We start from the raw sequence: 20,599 nt of genomic DNA on the forward strand, positions 1-20,599 counted from the left end.
GATGTGGAGCATGCCGTCAGAAGTCTTAAAAGAGCAACGCTATGATGCAGAAACTACTGAACCTGAACCACCAAAAAGGAAAATCTACTTTCTGTTGGTGGCATCTGACTCAGATGATGAAAATGAACAAGCATCAGTCCGAATAGCTTTGGATCATTGAGCAGAACCCGTCATCAGCATGGAAGCACATCCTCTGGAATGGTGGCCGAAGCATGAAGGGGCATATGAATGTTTAGCATATCTCACACATAAATACCTTGCAATGCCAGCTACAAAAGTGCCACACAAAGCCCTGATCTCACTTTCAGGTGACACTGTAAATAAGAAGTGGGCAGCATTATCTTCCATAAATGTAAACAAACTTGTTTCTCTTAGCAACTGGCTGAACAAGAAGTAGAACTAAATGGACTATGTTGGCTCTAAAGGTTTACATTCTTTTGTTTCTGAGTGCAGTTATGTAACAAAACAAAATCTACATTTGTAAGTTGCACTTTTATGATAAAGAGATCGCACTGCAGTACTTGTATGAAGTGAACTGAAACACACTATCTTTTGTTTCTCTTTTTTACAGTGCAAATATCTGTCAAAAATAATATAAAGTGAACAAGGAATACTTTGTATTTTGTGTTGTAATTGAAATCAATATATTTGAAAATGTAGAAAAACATCCAAAAATATTTATAAAAAATGTCAACTGGTATTCTATTAACAACAGCGCGATTAAAACTGCAATTAATCACAATTGTTTTTTTAACCGCGATTTGTTTTTGTTTTTAGTTAATTACATGAATTAACTGTGATTAACCGACAGCCCTAATACTTTCATGAAAAGGAGTATTACTTACCATTACGTAATTTGCCACTTCCCAACCATGATAATTCACAAAATTGCAGCAGCTCCCCACTTCTCAGCAAAGATTTAATAATGGGTAGAAGCCTCATGATAGTACAATGTGATACCTTCCACAAAGTATACATTTACTCATGCATTATGAAGTACCATAGGAAAAATACGAAAGTAGTCAAAACTATGAAAGTACATTGAATTTATTATTTTACTTTTTATTTTTAAATTGTGATTGCTTGCCCAGTCATAATGGATGTCATTCATATCCACTTAAAAGGTTATATTGTGTTTTTTTAATTCAACTTTTAGAAGAAGTTCCCTAATCAACTTTCACATTCAGCAGATATGGTAGTGTAATCCAGTACAGATTTTAATTCAAATTTAATCAATCTATACCAGCCATTTTTGGATTACCAGCATTACTGTAAATCAAATGCACCATATACTTTATTCCTACCTCTTCCCTGTTATTTTCCATTGGAGTTGGACTATTTTCAGGCCCACTACTTTTACCTGTACAAGGAGGGAAAAAATGTAATTCACTGAATGGTAGAAATCACTAACAATTTTTTAAATTATAAATGATGGTTGGTATAAACTTTTTTACAGCATTATTAAAACATTACTAAATGGACAATTAGTCAGTGGGGATGAGGAGTGAGTTTTATATAGAATCACAATAAAACCTTTGCATAACACCATGGCATCATCTATTGCACACATGCTAAATAATTTACAGAAAATTTTATTTAGATTTTTTTTAAAAATACCACTGCTACTATTTTTCAACCTTTTCCCACCAATAAAGAAATCATACTAGAGGAGCCAGAGTGCAACTACACATGCTTCACACGAAAAGCAGTAACAACCAATACATTCCTGAAACTTCTGTACATAACATTGTGATTTTAAGGACTGATATATCAAGGACCTAGCTAGCACAGCTAAAAATAAGTGATGTATCCCATTTGATATTGTGGAGTCTCCTCTTTCAAGATATACAGACCTCCTATTTCTAGCCCTAATGGGTTGTGGGATATTAAACCTTAAACATGTCATTGATCCAGGACTGAACCCCCATCAAGTGTAATTTTGAGAGAAATGTTATAGGTTTTTTGAGGGGGAGAAGGGAATATTTCTGTTTCAGTATTCTTTATAATGCAGCTATATGAAGTTGCTCAAAAGCTTAGAATGTTAGAAGGAGCCTCACAGGAAATGGATTAATGGAAAGTACAAAAATGCTATTTTTCATATGGATATCACGAGTATTATAGATTAGGCTCATAGCACTCTTTACATTATAAGACCCTATTTTCAGTTGCTTATAATTTTGCAAACTGTTTGGGCTGAATTTTTCCACACTGGCTGTGTCTGCCTCAGGCCTAATGGCTTTTTTTTTTTTTTTTGGAAAATTTCAGCCAATACAATGCAGATGTTTATGAAAATGACAGTAAGAAAAAATGTTTTCTCTGTATTAAATTCTTCAGATCATTTCTCTGAAGTGCTCTCGTGTCCCTCTGTTTTGCAGCAAGATATTTAGCTGGATTTTTCTTGCTAACATCCTCAGGCTCTGATCACCATGTGGTGTCAGGAAGGAATTTTGCTCTAAGTCACCCTCCTATTCTCTGCCTGTGGCAAATAACCATTTAGTGTCCTGCGGGCTGTAACGTTTTGGTCACATTTCAATTGCTGGGTTTAGCATGTGGGCGCTGGGTGTTGTTGGTGGCACGTGACATACAGGAGGTCAGGCTAGCTGATCTGGTGGTCCCTTCTGGCCTTAAACCCTGTGACTATTGTGACAGATATTGCAACCATATGCAGTGTCTTTGGGGGAACATATTACATTATGCTTATGTATCACTGTGGCTCAGGAATTATATGTATGATTGTGTTCTACTCCATGGGGGTGAATTACTACAGCTCCTTCAGGAACTAAAACACCGTAGGGTGATTAAGGAGAATCACTCATTGTACCAGACAGGTACCACCCACTGGGGTATTTGCATATAGGGACTCAAACTGGGTTACAAGAGACTAGGAAAACCAAGAAAGGGCTTTTGGCTTAAAAAGGATGCATTTAAACTGACTCAAAGCCTTCTTTCTGATCCAGCAAACAGACAGGACCTTCTGTCCAAGCGGGGCCGAACCCTTGTGGAGGGTTGGAAAGACTTTGGCCTACTAGGGCCCTATAAGAATAATGGGTGACTTATTGTAAACTTTTAGCATGCCTGAAGGACCTTTTGTTTTGTTTTCTCTATAATGCTTTTACCTTAAGAATAAACATGCTTGCTTACAAAGAGCAGTATGGTAACTTGTAGCTGATGGTTATATGCTGTTCATAGCCTTTGGGGAGAAAGCAAAGCACAGATAGACTGGCCTTTAAGTAGACTGGCTTGCTTGGGATATCAAAGTGCAGGGAGTTGGGAAGGGAAGCCTTAAAATCCCCATCAAGAGGAAGAGAGATGCATGTCTCCCCTTAAGAGAGGTGATGGCTGAGTACTGAAAACCTTAAGCGGGTGCCCTTAAGGGACCAAGGGAAGGGTATAAGGTACACTCATGCCAAAATTGTGACAACTAATTACTTGAAATTTGGCTGAGGGGTGATGTGCCAAGGATGTGCCTCTTGGCATCCTCATTAAAATTCGCCTAACTTTGGTTAAGTTGTAACAATTTCAGTTTGCACATGCTCAGTAGAGAATACTTTGATTTTAACAGCTAAAATTTCGGAAGATTCCATCTTCACTGGGCATGCTCAAATCTCACTGCGCCTATGTGTGACCAGACTGTCACCATACCCACAAACTGACTAAGCATGTTGTACCCCCTCGTATCACAGTGCTGACCAGACTGAACATGCCGTCACCACACAGCAACTGAGCAAGTTCTCTCCAGTCTAGGGGTACAGAGCTGAGAGAACACCAAGATGGGGAATTGAGAGCAGGGAGCCTGTCTTTCCTATGCTCTCAATGACACCTCTACTCCCTTGTAACACATCCACACAGTGCAGTATGAAGGAGGAAGCTGTCCGATTCAAATACACAGGAGACAGAAGCCAGACTGGTCAGGAAGGAGAGTATATTGGCGCACACAGTCTGGTGAGACTGAGACAACAGTTATGCAGTTGGAGGTGAAGAGGCTGGAGCAGGAAGCTGCGGGGGGGGGCAGACTTGCTGGGCAAGAAGACTAGGAGTCACGGTGGGGAAGGGGTAGACTAAGACTTGCTGGACAAGGAGAATGCAGTGAGGAGCAGGAGGGGTAGGGAGGACAGATTGTGGGCAAGGAGCTCAAAAGGGAGTGAAATCAGAACTGGCTGGGAAGAGACCATGACTACGTGTGAAGACGGGATGAGAGAATGATGAAGTCAGAGATCCAAACTATGACAGCAAGCTTGGAGGGGGGAATAAGAACTTGCTGGGCAAAAAGACTGAAACGAGAAGCTTGAGTAGAGTCTGGGACTGGGAAGATAAGGATACTAGGACTGGTGCAAGGAGCTGGGGGGGAGGGGACGGGACGGGACATGACTGGAACACCTTGGAAGGGATGAGGCAGAAGGGGGACAAGTCTGGAGGAAATAAGCCGAAGTGGCTGTAACCACTAGAAAACACTCCCCTCCAGAGCCTGGAATGCCAAATTCCCGAGTCTCACTATTCCTCCTCTGCCAGCAAATATCTGTGAAAATCACTGGTTAAATGTGTGTCTGATGTCCCTCTAGTACTGATCCACATAGAGGATAACAACTTACTATTGCTATCAGTTACTCCACTAGTTCAAGTGGCAGAAGTCTGTGTAGTGTATCTAAAGGTTCCACCCATGTGGTGTTGTGATGCCACATGACAGCAAACTGAAAAAACAGAAGTTCTTCTTTAAAAAAAAAAAAATGAGAAAGTTACACACACACACAAACTATGTTAAAAGACCACTAAGGTTGCATAATCAGGCACACAAAACTTAGGAACTTTCAAGATTAAGGTTGCCCGAATAAGCTTCATTCAGCCCCCTTGTGTGTATGCATTGCGATACAGTGTTAAATTATATGATCACATAGTATTTTTCTACAGGACTGCAGTCTTATTCAGTGATTCAATATTTTGTTTTCTCCTCATTGTTCAATTTATTGTAGACTGTTCAAATCCTGTTATGAAGAAAAAATTATTTCCACATGGCTTTTTTATGGTGCTCATCACTATAGTAAGCGGAGTGCTTCAAAGAAAAATTAATTAGTCTTCTCAAAACTTCTCTTGAGATGAGGGGGAGGTATTATCTCACTTTTACAGATGAGGAACTGACGCACAGAGAATATGGTCAAAAGCATTCACTAATTTTGGGGAGCCAACTTGAAAATCCTAGGACCTGATTTTTCAGAATACTTTCAGAATATGTTCTAAGGACAACTCCCATTGATTTCAATTATGAGTGGTCAGCACTTCTGCCAATCAGACTTCAAGATATCAAGCTAGGCCAGGGGTTCTCAAACTGGGGGTCAGGACCCCTCAAGAGGTCACGAGCTGTCAGCCTCCACCCCAAACCCCACTTTGCCTCCAGCATTTATAATGGTGTTAAATATATAAAAAAGTGTTTTTAATGTATAAGGGGGGGGGTCACACTCAGGGGCTTGAGGTGTGAAAGGGGTTGCCAGTGCAAAAGTCTGAGAACCCTTGAGCTAAACACACAATTAGCGAGCACCTCAAAGGTTTGGTTTAAGTGACTTGTTTAGCATCACACAGGAACTCTGTGGCAGAGGCAGGGCCAAATCCAGTTCTCCAGGACAACAGTGAAGACCATGAGACCCTCCTTTCTCTTTCTGCAATCCTGTGTCTCATTCACTCGACACCTTCCAACAAATGAGGAGGGTCTTTAAAGACAATCTTTTTTATTACACAATTCATCCCCAGAGCAGGGCATTGCATGAGGCAGAGGTCCTATGGAAAAATAGCATGCGATCAAATGATTAAAGACTATTATAGTTCATACACACAAAGGGTCAGTAGTTTTTTGTAATTATATATAATGTATATGTGTGTGATATCACACACATACACCCTTGAAATTTGTCAAAAGGACTAAGCAATTGGTGTATCTCTGCTCCACAGTAATTCTCTTTCACAGACAAGAGCTAGAGTCACATTTGTAACTACACAGGACTGGGAGAGAGGTGCTGCAAACAGTATCCTCCCCAAAACAACTTCACAATGACAGATATCTGTTTATCCATGTCACAGTTTGGTTTTGGCAAAGGTGCCCTGAAATAAAGCACTGAAGCACCAAACAGGAATTGAATCGTACAGTCAGTGTTGACACTACAATGCAGTAATAAGGGGACAATATTGTCAGAAGTGCTATACTTAAGATGAAATTTTAAGCAGAACTCCAGTTAAATCAAAGGGATATTATCGAGTATAGCAGAAGTTTGTGACTTTAACAGAAGTTTTACATAATCCAATATGAATATAAAGATCTTCAGTTGATGTAAATTGTCTTAGCTCCATTGAAATCAATGCTGTGTATCTGACAGAGCACTTATTTTTTTGTATAAAAAGAATATTTCAAATATTCCTAAACATTAGAAATGCAAAACAGTTGCGTCCTGTTATATAAGGAGAATAAGAAAGCTGAAGTAAATACAAAGTGAAAATGACCAGTCTTATTTCACTATATGATCTGAGAAATATAAGAAAAAGCACAGGTAATAATCAAGTAAAATTAGATTTTAAATTTCTGTCAATTTTAATAAGGTAATGAGTTGTTAGTGAAAAGTTAACTATTTATTTTGACAGCATCCTTTTAGCGATCCCATGGATCTGTCAGAAAATAGAACAAAATACATTCCTCAGCTAATACAATCCCAACTTTCCTCACACAGTCACTTCATTGCTATGGAAAGTGTTTCAGGAAAGTTGGAGTCTGAAAAGTTCTATAACAAATGCAGATTCCTACTATACATTAGATTATAATTTTCTGCTGTGTGTTTATTTTAAAAGCCTTCATTCTTGACAGTAGTTAAAATGAAGTTGTTGTTTTTTAAATCCAGTACTTACCTATTAGATATTTTGGAGATACCAATAATTTTCCAGAAGAAACCTAATCATTTGCTTTAGAAAAGCGCTTTTGTTTTAGTGGTTTCTGACTTAATTCACAAATTGTTCCCACAATTAACATGAAAACAACTCCCTCACACTCTGTTCCACAATTGTGAGGGTCAAAAGATCTTAGCTTCAGCAGCAAAACAAGATGTGTCTATTACACACTGTTAATATAGGTAACCATGAGAAATCTGAACCAAAAGCATCCCAGAGGAGATACAAACATCCCCCACCCCGAGGACACACAGATAGTTTAACTTCCATGAAACGGAATACTGAATACTTTGTTGGTTTAAAAGTGTTATAACATACAGAACATTTATATTCACAAATGAAAAGCAATTTATACCAAGAATCTACTGTATATTTATCCAGATATCTCCACTTAAGAAGGAAACAGCAAGAACAATATTGCATATCTGTACATCAAAATGCATTTTATTGCACTACATTCCAAGATGTTGAATAAGAGTGTACATTTAAAAGAGAGAAAATATATATATATTTTACCTATACTTTTGCTCACAGATAGTCTTGGAGGCGAGTTTGCGTCCTCAGATTCTTCAGAAGAGTGAGCCAAAAAGTCATGAAGCTTCTGCACCAATGTATTCAACTTGCTTTCACTGATAAAACACAGAAGTGTCACTTGAAATTAGTCTCACTATCTCATGCTACTTTATTAATTAATACATAGTGCAAGCTTGAAATGAATGCTGCTTGTTCTTAAGTACTACATATCAATAAAGGAACTGAAGATCTTCCAAAGCAAGGCTTTTTTTTTTTTTTTTTTTTACCAAAACATCTATCTCAAAAAAGGATACCAAAATATGCAAAAATAACCCCCCTGTAATTTTGAAAAAAAATCTGTAAGTGCAGATTTGGCACTGAAATATAAGCATTTAGGACTACATTAGTATAAAGTTTACAATAAAGCATGTCACATTTTTAAAAGCCGTATTTCATGTAATTAAAAAAATGAAATATTTACAGAAGCCAAGAAAAGTGCACTGCTATTCAAAGAAATTAAAAGGAAAGAACATAGCAAAAACATTGTGCATAACTAGGAGAGTAATTAAATAATAGCTAAAAATGTGAATCACTTATATTGGTCTGTCTGTGGATACATAACTCAAACAGAAATTGCAAGCAGTTTCTCTACATGGCCTAAAGAAAAAAAATTGTAAAGACGCATGGAATCAGACATTATTTTAACTTACCCATACAAAGCTTACATCAAACCAGCCATCCCAATTATTTACTGAGTGTCTCAGAAGATAACCAGCAACATGTGTATCTTGTCAAAAGACAATTGTGTAGGAGCAGATGACTGTCTGATATTTTTATTTGAATTAGTTTACTGATACTATTGCCAACAGAATTTTCAATTAGCCAGTTTTATAGAACAGGAGCCTTTGGTCATTTCTCTCCCATGTATACAATTTTTCTTAAGAATAAGACAAGGCTCTAATTCACCAGTTACCTTATTAGCACTACTTTTTAAAAAGGTTTCTTGTCTCAGGCTCTCCACATATTTTTCTCCCACCTCCTAAAGCAGTGGTCACCAACCAGTCAATTGCGATCCTGGAGCCTCTGCCAGTCAATCGCTGTCTGGCGGTGCAGCAGGGCTCAGCAGGCTGCCTGCTTGCCTGGGCCCCATGCCGCTCCTGGAAGTGGCTGGCACGGGTCTCTGTGTGCTGCCCGCCGCCCCCACTGACCACAGCTCCCAGCCAATGGGAGCTGCAGAGTTGGCGCTGGAGGGCGGGGACAGAGGCAGCACACAGAACAGCCTGCTGGCCCCTGGGCCGCAGAGACACGCCAGCCACTTCTGGGAGCAGCATGAGGCCAGGGAAGGCAGGCAGCCTGTCTTAGCTCTGTTGGTCCGCCGATCAGGAGCTGCCTGTGGTAAGCGCCTCCCGGCCAGAGCCTACACCTTGCACACCCTCCTTCATCCCAACCCCCTGCCCCAGCCCTGAGCCCGCACCCCAACTCCCTCCCAGAGCCCACACCCCTCACCCCATACTGCACCCCAACATTCTGGGTGCAGGAGGGGGCTCTTGGCTGGGGCAAACTCCCTCCCAGACCCCACACCCCAACTTCCTGCCCCAGCCCTGAGCCTGCACCCCTCATCCTCTCCTGCATCCCAACCCCCTACCCTAGCCAGGAGCCCCCTCCTGCACCCAAACTCCCTCCCAGAGCCCGTACCCCTCACCCCCTCCTGCACCCCAACCCCCTGCCCCAGGCTCAGCCCTGAGCCCCCTCCCACACTCCAAACCCCTCAACTCCAACCCAGCGCCGCATCCCCTCCCGTACCCCAACGCCCTGCCCCAGCCTGGTGAAAGTGAGTGAGGGTGAGGGAGAGTGAGCAACGGAGGGAGAGAGGGAATGGAGGGAGGGGGCAGGGCAGATCCTGGGTTGATCTTAATTTCAAAAAGTGATCTTGCACATAAAAAGGTTGGAGACCACCGTCCAAAAGCTTTCCTGTGCTCATATATCTTTTTCCAGCTGTTGTACAGTAACTGAAAAATCATAAATCATCAACTGGACTAACCCGTGTAAGATAATCCTTCAACACTGCCATTAAAGGGGCACATCCAAATTGTGCTTTTTAAAACTATTTTCAAGACATCAAATATTCTGATAGTGCACACTTTAAATGGTAATTTTTAAAAATTTCTTAAGAAAAAAATCAGAGATAGAATAGAACCATTAAGTCCTACAGTCTATTCCTTTGCCATGTAGCATTGTTCCCTACAGTATATTTGCTAGTGACCTGCATTCACAGCGGTGTTGTAAGTCTTAATTCTATAAGGGTAATCTAGGATAGGATAAAACTTTTTTTTTTTAATATCAATTAAAATGTTTTAAAACCTTAGCGTACACAGAGAAAGTTAAAATAAACTAGGGTTTTAAAACTAGTTAAAGTGCCTTACAAACATTTAAGGTATATCTAGACTAAGATAAATGAGTAAAAAAATTTTCCTAATCTAGATATACTCCAAAAATTTTGAGATCCTTAGATGGAAGTGCTTTAAAAATACAAACTATTAATTTGTTACCTTCCAAACTGTATTATTTAGAATTACTTTCCCCATGCATCTTCAAAATACAGGCATGGACTACCTCATAAAGTAATTAGTTATTCTAACCATAAAAGTTATCCACATATATAACATATTGAATTTTTAATGGTTCCTGACAGTCAATGGTGTAGGAACCACTGTAAAATTAAAAATCTTTCAAGAACATCTCTGAGAGCAATGTTTGTGTTCTTCATTAGTTTACTTTTTCAGAGCACTAGCTCACGTCTGCAGATTCTTTAGTCAGTTGTAGCTTTTTTTAATATTTACTTAAAGTACACAAGATTTTCACTACCTTTTTAAGCAACTATAAAATGTTAAATCATTATCACTTTCCACTTTAAAAGGTAAAATGGCATCTTGCAGCATAACGAGAACTCAGTGGCCACAATTTAAGTAACCCTTTACTGATTGTAAAATCTATGCAGATTTTTTTATTTTTTTTTAAATTGCAGCCAGATGTTAGGTAAATTGTTGTAAACAGGAGTATTAATTTACTTTACTCTTCCATCCTCTATAACTTCCATTTCACATAACAGAGAGACAAGGTGGATGAGGTAGTATCTATGACCTGAAAAAGAGCACTGTGTAGCTCAAAATCTTGTCTCTTTCACCAACAAAAGTTGGTCCAATAAAAGATATTACCTCACCCACCTTGTCTCTTTCATATCCTGGAACCAACATGGCTACAACACTGCAATTTCACACAATTAAAATTCTGGGGAGCTGGATGGCTAAAGTGATTGGTAACAAGAGTAAAAAGAAAAGGAGTACTTGTGGCACCTTAGAGACTAAGCAATTTATTTGAGCATGAGCTTTCGTGAGCTACAGCTCACTTCATGAAGTGAGCTGTAGCTCACGAAAGCTCATGCTCAAATAAATTGCTTAGTCTCTAAGGTGCCACAAGTACTCCTTTTCTTTTTGCAAAGACAGACTAACACGGCTGTTACTCTGAAACCGGTAACAAGAGTGATTTTCTTCTCCTCAAAATCACTACTGCGTATAACCTATGTCAACAGTGACCAATGTCTGTCCAGTATTAAGTACTTACAACATTTAAATATGTTTACTTCCAAAAATGTCAGTTAAGTGGTAAAGCCAATTATAATGTGATGGATTTTGCATCTGTGAATTCATATTTCATCTACAGTTGGGATTCTGATAAGATGGAATGACTAAGAGAAATATAACTATTTCTTTAAGGGGCTGAAAATTAACTGATTTCAAAGTTAACACCTTTGGTTAAGACAAGCACACAGGGGGACAGAGGAGATGCAAACGAGGGCTGAAAAATCTATTGTGGCAGGAACGCACCTTCCAATAAATATATGAAAAAGAAAGGCAAAGTAAATAAAATAAAACCCCTCGAATAAATTTAAACAAGACCAGTGGACATTAGAATGCATGATTTTAAAATATACAATTGTGATTTCATAAAAGGCAATGATGACCCCATCAGAGAGAACATTTATGTAAATAACTCTGAAGTGTACCTGGTATGATAAGCTAGCCATAGCCAGAGTGAAAGGAGAGAGAGGGAAAGTGAAAAAGACCCTGAGGTTATGTCTCCAAAATGTTCCCTGATCTAAAGGATAGCAGACAAAAATTGAAAGTATTCTTATTTCATTGTAAGTAAAACCATAGTGAGGCTACCTAGTTAAGGTTTTCAGTTTTAAACTGGACTTTATGCATACAGTTATTGATTTTTCTCTCTAGTTTTTATGAATCTTTTTTTATGAGACCATTACTTTCAGACAGTTTTTTCAGAACTTTCACATAGATAACCCTGAAGAGACACTACACCCAGAAGAAAAGATGTCTGGAGCCTTACCCCAATTCAGAAGTCCCCCATCAAAAGGCCAGAGACTACATAGTACTCTCCTATAAAATGTGTCAAGGCTGTGGTCTGATAGTTGTACGCATGAAAAATGACTCAAAAACATGCAACAGACAAATTGAAAGGGCTGAAGTAGACAATGTATACAATTAAATATATTTTACTCATTTACTGATAAGCAGTCATAGCAGAAGTGAACAAATCTGCCTTGTACTAAGTACTTAACACATCATACAGTATACAAACAGTAGTCCAAAATACACTGTAAAAAAATCAAACCATCCTATAACATTAAAAGTATGTTTTTACTACTATATTTTTATAAAACAATTTAAGTTATGTCCTTTGTGGTAGTTAATGTTCAAAACTCATTAACAGTTTTCAACTGGGGCGGCAGTTATGTGGTAGCTCAAAATACTGGACTAAAACTGAACATTTTTGTAAATGATTTCAAATGTATATGCTAATTAAGCAATTTCAAGTCAGTCCTTGCTTACATCTGTTACCAGGACAATTTAAATTACCATATATACTCGTTCGTAAGCCGAATTTTTTTAGTAAAAAAAAAAAAAAGAAGCATCAGAGAAGGGGGTCGGCTTATGAACGGGTATAGATAGGAAGAGGTGGGACACAGGCCCTCCACACAACAGAGGGAGCAAGGAGAGGCAGCACAGCCAGCAGAACCAGAAGGGAAGAGGTGGGGCCAGAATCTTTCGGCTTCTGGCCATGCTGCTCTCCCCACAGCCTCCAAAGCAGCTGCAGCTCCGGGGTCCCACTGCTTGGCCCCGCCCACCAGAGCAGGCTGTGGCCGCACCACCCAGCGGAACACGCTGCAGCCGTGCCACCCAGCCCAGCCCACTGGAACATGCTGAGGCTGTGCCGCCCGGTCTGGCCCGCCAGAGCTGGGCCAGCCAGGCCAGAGACATCCTCCCCTGGCCCTCGCCAAATAAGGTGGGAGAGGATGGGATGGGGAGAGTGTGGGGGGCTCGTGGTGGGGGGTCCCCTTACCCCCAGCTTCTCCCCACAAAAAAATTTCCCCACAAGTTGCTGTCCCGGCCCATCAGGGTAAGCAGCTAGCGCGCTGGGACACTTTGTTTACTTAGGTTTACATCCGTGCCTGCGGACACTCGAGGTAAACAAACCATCTCGGCCCGCCAGCAGCTTATCCTGATGGCCCAGGAGCCAAAGTTTGCTGACCCCTGAATTATAGGGTTGGCTTATGAATGGGTCATAAAAATTGTCCATTTTTACTAATCCATCGGGGGGCGGGGGGGTGTCAGCTTATAAACCAAGCGGCTTATGATCGAGTATATATGGTAAGTTTAGTGTGGTAGCAACCTGAAAATTCAAACTATGAATGTCCTCAAAAATAGCAGACTATCAAAGTACTCATTTTTTAAAAAAGACAACGCAGGCATCGTGTCCCATATTACTGTATTATATCCTGAGGTGCTATTCTTAGATTTCATTAACTCATTACTTGATTAATATCTTATTTTGGTAATAATTGACTTTATAATCACAGGGGTTTAATCAAAGGATACCCAGCAAACTTTAGGACATTTGGGGACATGCATGAAATGCCCTCGGAGTATACTGAGTAAGGAAAGCAAATATCACAAAAGACTCTCTAGAGACACTAACTGCTCATAAAAAGAGAAATGGAGAACAGGTGGACAAAAGTTCACTAAAAGAATCTGTACTCTGTTCAAGGAAGATTAAACAATTTAGTTTTATTCAAATGGCATCCAAACTATCTGACAATAGCATGGGTTTTCCTGAAGGCTGCACTGTTGCACTAAAAGGCTAAATATTTTTCTTTTCAAATAACCAAGCTGAGAAGTTGATAACTAGGAAGACTTCTTAGGACAAGCTTGAGAATAGAAAAAATAGGTACTGGAGAACAAGTAAAGGAATGTTAAGCATACAGAGAACTTTGATAGGTAAAAATACCATATGGCAGTGTTTCTCAACCTGGGGGTTGTGACCCCACAAGGGCTGGTGGAGGGATTTGGGGGGGGGGGGTGTCACGAGCAGGGCTGGTGTTAGGGGGTAGGAATCAGGGCAATTGCCTGGGGCCCCACGCCACAGGAGACCCTGCAAAGCTAATTTACATGTTTCAGCCCCATGCTGGGCTGAAGCCCTGAGCTGTGAGAAGTTGAAGCTGAAGCCCCAAGCTTAAAGTGTGTGTGGGGGGGGGGGGGGGGGCGCGAGGAGGAGGAGACCATTTTTGTTTTTTAAATGTCCAAAGGAGGTCACCGGCACGAAAAGGTTAAGAAACACTGCTATATGGTAATGCTAGATTCCCCCAACAAAAGCATAATCAAAGCAAAAGTTTAGCATGAAAACACAAACAGGAACAGACAGGCAATAGTCATTTTCATGTAAAACAGTTTTAGATATACAGAAGCAAGGATTACATTCAATAACAGATAAATACTTCACTGCTTTAATACAAAAATTGCTTTTATTATTTTCTGTTTTTTCCTCTGAACTGTTTACAACAAACTCTCTATGATGCTGCATCATTACCTCATTTTGAACGAAGGCCTCCCTATGACGTTGCCAAATATCTTTGTCATGGACTAGCGACAGCCAAATAGGTCCGGCAAAGGTTCCCAGGTTAGTGTTTCCTCACATTAAAGTCTAAAGGTTGGTCTGTATTTCATTTATGCCTGCAACAAGGACACACCAGTGCTTAAGATATCAGTTGTCTTGGTTTGCTCTATTTTCGCTCCAGAGTTTTGCACAATTTTCATTCCTGCTCAGTTTTCTTGATAGCCCTATGTTTCTGTTAAACGTGCAACTGCTGATAGTAAACGAGCAATAAAAACTGTTTAGGCAGCGGCACCTTTGGTCTAGATAATATTTATTTCACAGTCTTATCCAGGCTCAAGTCTCTTCACTTCACCTTGAGCTTGGATAATATAAACTGACCACCACAATTCCTCCCTCCCTCCCATGCTCCCCTCCCTAGCCCCAATCTATTTAAGTCTTTAATACAGTACACATTTGCACTGAGCTTAATTTCATCCTAAAACCACACATACTCCTACCTCTGAAGAGTTTCATTTTTCAATCAATGCTTCAAAAATTAGCGTTTCAGCAAAAAACAAAAAAATGAATGGTAACTAAGGCAACTCAGATACTATTTTGAAGACTTCTTCCTATTCAGAGTTTCTGAAGATGTTCCCCAAACAAGATTAAGTTTATCCTATCACATTCTTTGTGGAGACTGTTACTGTTAAATTCATTTAGGTATATGTCTGAACTGATCTTGTTCTCCTGTCCTCATCCAGTGCTCCAGCACTGCCTGTTTCCACAAAGGTGGCAACCAATTCACAGTCCACAAAATAAATATATGACCCCTTTCTCTCAGCTGCGCATTCCTGAGTTTTAGTTACCATTTCACTAATACATATATGACTAAGGTTTGCTTTCGGAGTACAAAAATCAACATTTGAGGACTTGTAATTCTTCTCAATATTCAGCCTGTTAAAAGGAAAGGGGGAAGCTAAATGGACTTAGAAACCAATTCTGGACGTAGAAGTTATGTTCTTATACTTAGTGTGCCTTTATCCATCTGAATTGCCTTGGTGATATTGTGCAATTCTTTCATACATACCCTCAGCTACAGCCATTCTTCCAGACTTCTACTTTCTCTTCACTTCTTTCAAGTAGAGAAGCACCTCTTTTCTGTTAAACTGGGTGCAGGCTGTACTATATACATTCACAATTCCATCTGATGAATGGACCTGCTTTGCTGATGAATGATATTTCAGACAAAATGGAATTGGGGCAATACAATTCTACTTCACTTTCAATAGACAGGCAGTTGTGATAAAAAAAAATTGCCACTGAAAAGAAACCTGACTTACGGAAATAAGGGATGAAGGTGAGATTAAAATTTCCATGGCTTCTGCAACTAAGGAAGGCTGGCGATTCCTTCAGAAGACAGACAAGTCTATGGAGTTTCTGCTAGAGAAAAGTTAGTTGTGGGTTTTGGCCCAAGAGTGATCTGTCAGTTTGTTTTACAATGTTTTGCAGTTAGCATCAACACCACCAAGGGTAAACTTCTTTCCACAACTATGGGACAGTAGAAAAACAGTCTAATAATTAAGTCTTAAGTTCCCTTCAAAAGGTGATTTATGAGTACTTGATAGTCTGATAGCCTCCTAAATTCCTTCAAAGAAGATAAAAATGACTGTGATGGGATCCCTGGGGTGCAGCCTGGGACTGTGAGATTGCTGTGCCCCCTAAACTCTCTTCAACCTGGGCTGTCTCTCATAATGCCTTGTTAGTAACCAACAGCAAACCCCTCCGGGCGCTGTGATCACTCAGCACAAACACATGTGGAGCCCCACAGCCAGCTAGATTGCATGAATGCTCCCAGACCAACTTATGAATCACACAGAGAAAAGCACCAGAGCCAAACCCCCAGCTCCCAGCACTGTACCTCAGGAATATACTGTCTTGCACTGCTCAAGATGAGCAATGCAAATTTATTAATTGGTTCATCAATGGAAAGTGGATCTACACCAGCCTTTGCAAAACCTGAGCAGATTTGCCACACATTTCATACAAACTCACTGGTAAAGATAAACAGTAAAGCAAATGTATTGACTACAAGAGATAGATTTTAAGTGATAGGCAAAAAGTCAGAGTTAGATACCAAAAGAAAAGAAAATGTAAGCATGCAGTCTAAACTCTCAACCCTATTAGACTGGGCAACATCTAGATTAAGCAATTTTTCTCACCCCACAGTTCATAGTACAGAGATTTCACCCTTGAAATCTGGGGCAGTCCCCTCAGTTGGAGTCTTCAGTCTTCTGAACGTCCTTGTTGCTTGCAGTACAGGTGGGTGAAGGAGAAAGGCCAAGCATGAGCCCCCTGTGTTCGGTTTTATACCCTTAGTCCAAGTGCTTGGAAAACACAAGTCCAGGCATGTCTGGGTGGGCATTGTTGAGTCTCCAGGCAAGGTTGAGCAATTCCCCTGGTGTGGCCTCATGCAGGTAAGTCATTGCATTGTAGCTCCCTTGCTGGACAATGGCTGGTGATGGGTTGACACCCCACCTGGGTGTTGGCTACTTTCCTTTCTGTTGCCTCTGGGGAGCTAATATCTGACTGATTCCCCAATTTACAGCATGTTTTAGTGACAACCATACAACACAATTCTCATAACTTCATATGCATTAATGATATATGTACACCTCTACCCCAATATAACGCTGTCCTCGGGAGCCAAAAAAATCTTACTGTGTTATAGGTGAAACCGCGTTATATCAGACTTGCTTTGATACACCAGAGCGTGCAGCCCCACCGCCCTGGAGCACTGCTTTACCATGTTATATCCGAATTTGTGTTATATCAGGGTAGAGGTGTATATGGATAGAGAAATTACTTTCAGCAGACCATAACCTTTCCCCCGATACTCACAAGGCCTGCTTTATATGCAAAATCACAATCATATATAAATGAGGAATATGGGAGTTACAGGACACTACCCAAGGTACAGAATGTCACGACTCCAGGTTTTCTTTGCACTTGGGAAGAACAAATTTTCTAAAGAATGTTTCTACCCTGTTTGTGCAGGCAGAATAATTCATATTCTGCCCTGAAATAAGTGTTCAGTGGGTTCAGGTGATCAAAGATGTTAACAAGGTAGGCTAAATATGCCACCCCTATGAATTAATTAGAGTGTCAGCAAGGGGAGTGTAGGAGGTTGGGTTCATCCCTCCCCGTCCATCTGGGAGGGAGGCTACGTCCCCTTGCTGTAGGCGTCAAGTTCAGGAGGAATTAGCACTGGCTGCTTGAGCCTCCGGCAGGACGGAACACCAAACAGTTAAGTAGCCATGCCATGCAGTCAGGGCAAAGGACTATAGGGACCCTGCCCCTAGGCAGGGAGGAATACCAAGTTAGGGGTTCAGCCCTCTGACTGGGCAGACAGCAAACAGTCTGATGTCCTAGCTCTGGCAGACAGCAGACCAACGCAGGCCTCTTGGCCTGAGGTGGGGAGGCTGCCACCCCAGGGGTGGAGTGGTAGGGGGACCTAGGCCCACACAACTCCATCGGGTCCCAGCCCAGGGCTGGGCGGAATGTTCTGTCACTGGTCAGCAGGGATCTGCCCGAAACATACTGGCCTAGTTTCGGGTCACAGTACAACCGGATTATCACCTGGTTCCCATGGGCTACTTCCTACACTCCCACTGTGCAGTACTCGGGTCTCAAGATCATCATCAGTCTTCCCGGGGTAGACAGCTAATAGCAGCCCCTACAGCTCCTCTGAGGTTTTGGTGCTGTAGTGGTATCTGTCAGGCCACCTGCTGCTAGAGTTTGAGGAGACGTCTTGCAGCTCTGGCCCAACCGAGCTTGAAGATCCACCCATTATATTCTGGTTCCTGTCCCGCCCTTCTATTTCCAGGGGGATGGGTGTGGATGCCCTGGCTCTGCTCACCAGGGGGTGGGTGAGGGAGTTTCCCTGTCCATCTGGGAGGGAGGCCACGCCCCCTCACAACAGGGAGATTTATTATTATGGGAAATCTCCACTTTTGCTTGTAATTAAAAGAATTAAGTTAACACTTTACTTGTCACTACATCTCTTTCCCACCTGTGAGACAGGAGGAAAACAGTCTCACAACTCTTCAGTTTGAAACCATTGTTGGTAGTTACAGAGCAATGCAAAAGTTCTGAATTAATCTATGACATGACACAGACATTCAGGCATTTTCTTATCATCAAGAGTTTAGCAGTTTATGAAAAACAGTGAGGCAGGGATGTATTTAGTGTGATGTTCTGGATCAGTGGACTAGTATACTACCCTTATCTGTCACCACGTTGGCACTATGCATCCAGGTTATCATACACAGCTCCTACTAAATGTGGAAGACTAAACACGTTTTGAAATGTCTTGAAGAGCATTCTGCTGTTGTGCTTTACAGAAGATCAACTCTCCAACAGAACCATCAGAAACTTACCTCACAAATATTACCTGTGTAGCACTAGAGATATCAAACAACCCCTCAGATCAGGCAGTATCTTAGGGCTTGTCTACACCACGCAGCTTTTAGCAGCAAGGCTATGTCGACACAGCCATGTCATTAAAAGTCAGCGTGTGTAAACGCTCTTTGTCAGTACTTTGTTGGCACTTTTGCCCTCAAAATACTTCCAGACTCGCGAGCGGCGTTAGCTTTGTCAGCAGGAGACAAAGCCATGTTCACACTGCCACTTACATAAGCAAAGCTTTTGTCTTTTGCGCGCGCCGGGGGGGGGGGGGGCGGCTTTAAGTACCCGTGAAAGACATCTTCCGACTTCTTTTGACTCATCAAGCTGAATTGCCAGCTACAGACTTTTCCAAAGTTATAAAAGCAGTTTGTCTCATATATCATTACCCATGTGACAAACATGAGAAACCATGTTATCTGGTAGGTGTTTCTAACCCTAACAAAATTCTGAAACAATCATATACACCATATAAAACTGTGTGATCTGCAGTTTGCAGACGCACCAAATAAGTCACCTGAAGGGCACTGGTATTGACACTGCTAGTCTGAGTAATCAAGCCCTGAGGATTTTTCAAGGCTTCAAGCTTTCTCTGAAAAAAAAAAAAAAAAGCCTTCCTTTTATCTTTAAGTGTCAGCTGTCTGTCTCTAAATGTTACAAGAACTTTTGAAGGCACCATATACTTCACAGCTAGAACTTCAGAGCACACTACATACCATGGTTTCAAATCAGTGTAAAACAATACATCGTGTTTGCCATTATATTTCTGTATTCTTTTTCCCTTTCTGAGCCATCATTAGAACAACTTGCTACTGCCCTATTCACAAACCAGTTCATCTTTCTGTATCACCCATCAGCCAGAACTGAGGTCCAATGACATGAAATATGGTCAGGTGAGGCTCAGCAGCACACTAAGGCCTTACTGCAGATACATCCAATATTCCAATTCAGTGACATGTTTTGTCATGGACTATGTGCATTTGCACCTGCACTTTGCCTCACACAAAATACGCTTAATAAAGACATACTGTTTTTCCTAAGATAAATCCAGGCACAGATAGATACAGGTTTCATACTGTTTTTTCAGCAGAGAGTTAACACACACTTATTCTGCAGTAGTCTACAGTGAAAATATGCTCCTCTTCTTATTTGGGCTGCTACTGTTTCTATCCTTTGTTTTTCTTCCTTTTTTACCCTTCTTTCTCTGTTTCTCTCCCGCTTCCTTGTCTTTTTGTATCTCCTCTACTTTTTCCTCTGTCTTTCCTTTCCTGCAGCAACTTCTATTCTCTGTACCCTCCTGTGAGCTTCACTCCCGTCCCTTTCCATCTGTTAAAATGATCAGCAGTGCAACAGCTAGTGTTCGCATTAAAATGTTTTTGTTACCATTCCACTGAGATTAACAGGGGATACGGGAGTTCACTGTTTGGAACCATTGTTTTAGGTTGTTTGCAGATTCGGGAAGGCATCACTACATCTCTTTATTGTTGTTTTTCACATTTAGAAGGTTTTCTTCAAAACCAGGAGGGCCAGAAACATTTTTTTTTTAAATGAAAGCTGGTATTTTGCACAATCTGAATATCACGTAGGCTACATAAATACATCAATTGGGCTGGAACTGGCCCATTGCCCATATGTTTGATGCCTGTTCTAAACAGAAAGAAAATAAGTAAAGTCATTCGATGCCCAGCTCTGATCCACTTATTAACTCCCCTTCTCAGCCTGAACTACCTGCTTTTCATAATCCATAGCCCAAATATAT

General features: G+C 40.9%; 1 protein-coding gene across 3 annotated transcripts in view; it reads right to left on the bottom strand.

The window, feature by feature from the left end:
* The window catches only part of ATRX (ATRX chromatin remodeler), a 140,806-nt gene that overhangs the window by 116,512 nt on the left and 3,695 nt on the right, over nt 1-20,599 (bottom strand). Inside the window, exons 2-4 of one of the 3 annotated variants that reach the window (XM_084640130.1) lie at nt 14,374-14,516; nt 7,438-7,550; nt 1,305-1,360 (exon numbers count right to left, since the gene is read on the bottom strand). In XM_084640130.1, coding sequence (XP_084496256.1) covers nt 1,305-1,360; nt 7,438-7,550; nt 14,374-14,423 — 219 coding nt within the window. In that variant the 5' untranslated portion in view covers nt 14,424-14,516. Of the gene's footprint in view, nt 1-1,304; nt 1,361-4,589; nt 4,677-7,437; nt 7,551-14,373; nt 14,517-20,599 lie in introns of those variants that run through there. The other 2 variants (XM_084640131.1, XM_084640132.1) reach the window with 2 other exon arrangements.

This window comes from Lepidochelys olivacea, assembly GCF_965140295.1.
Source record: "Lepidochelys olivacea isolate rLepOli2 genome assembly, chromosome: 9".
Lineage (NCBI taxonomy): Eukaryota > Metazoa > Chordata > Testudines > Cheloniidae > Lepidochelys > Lepidochelys olivacea.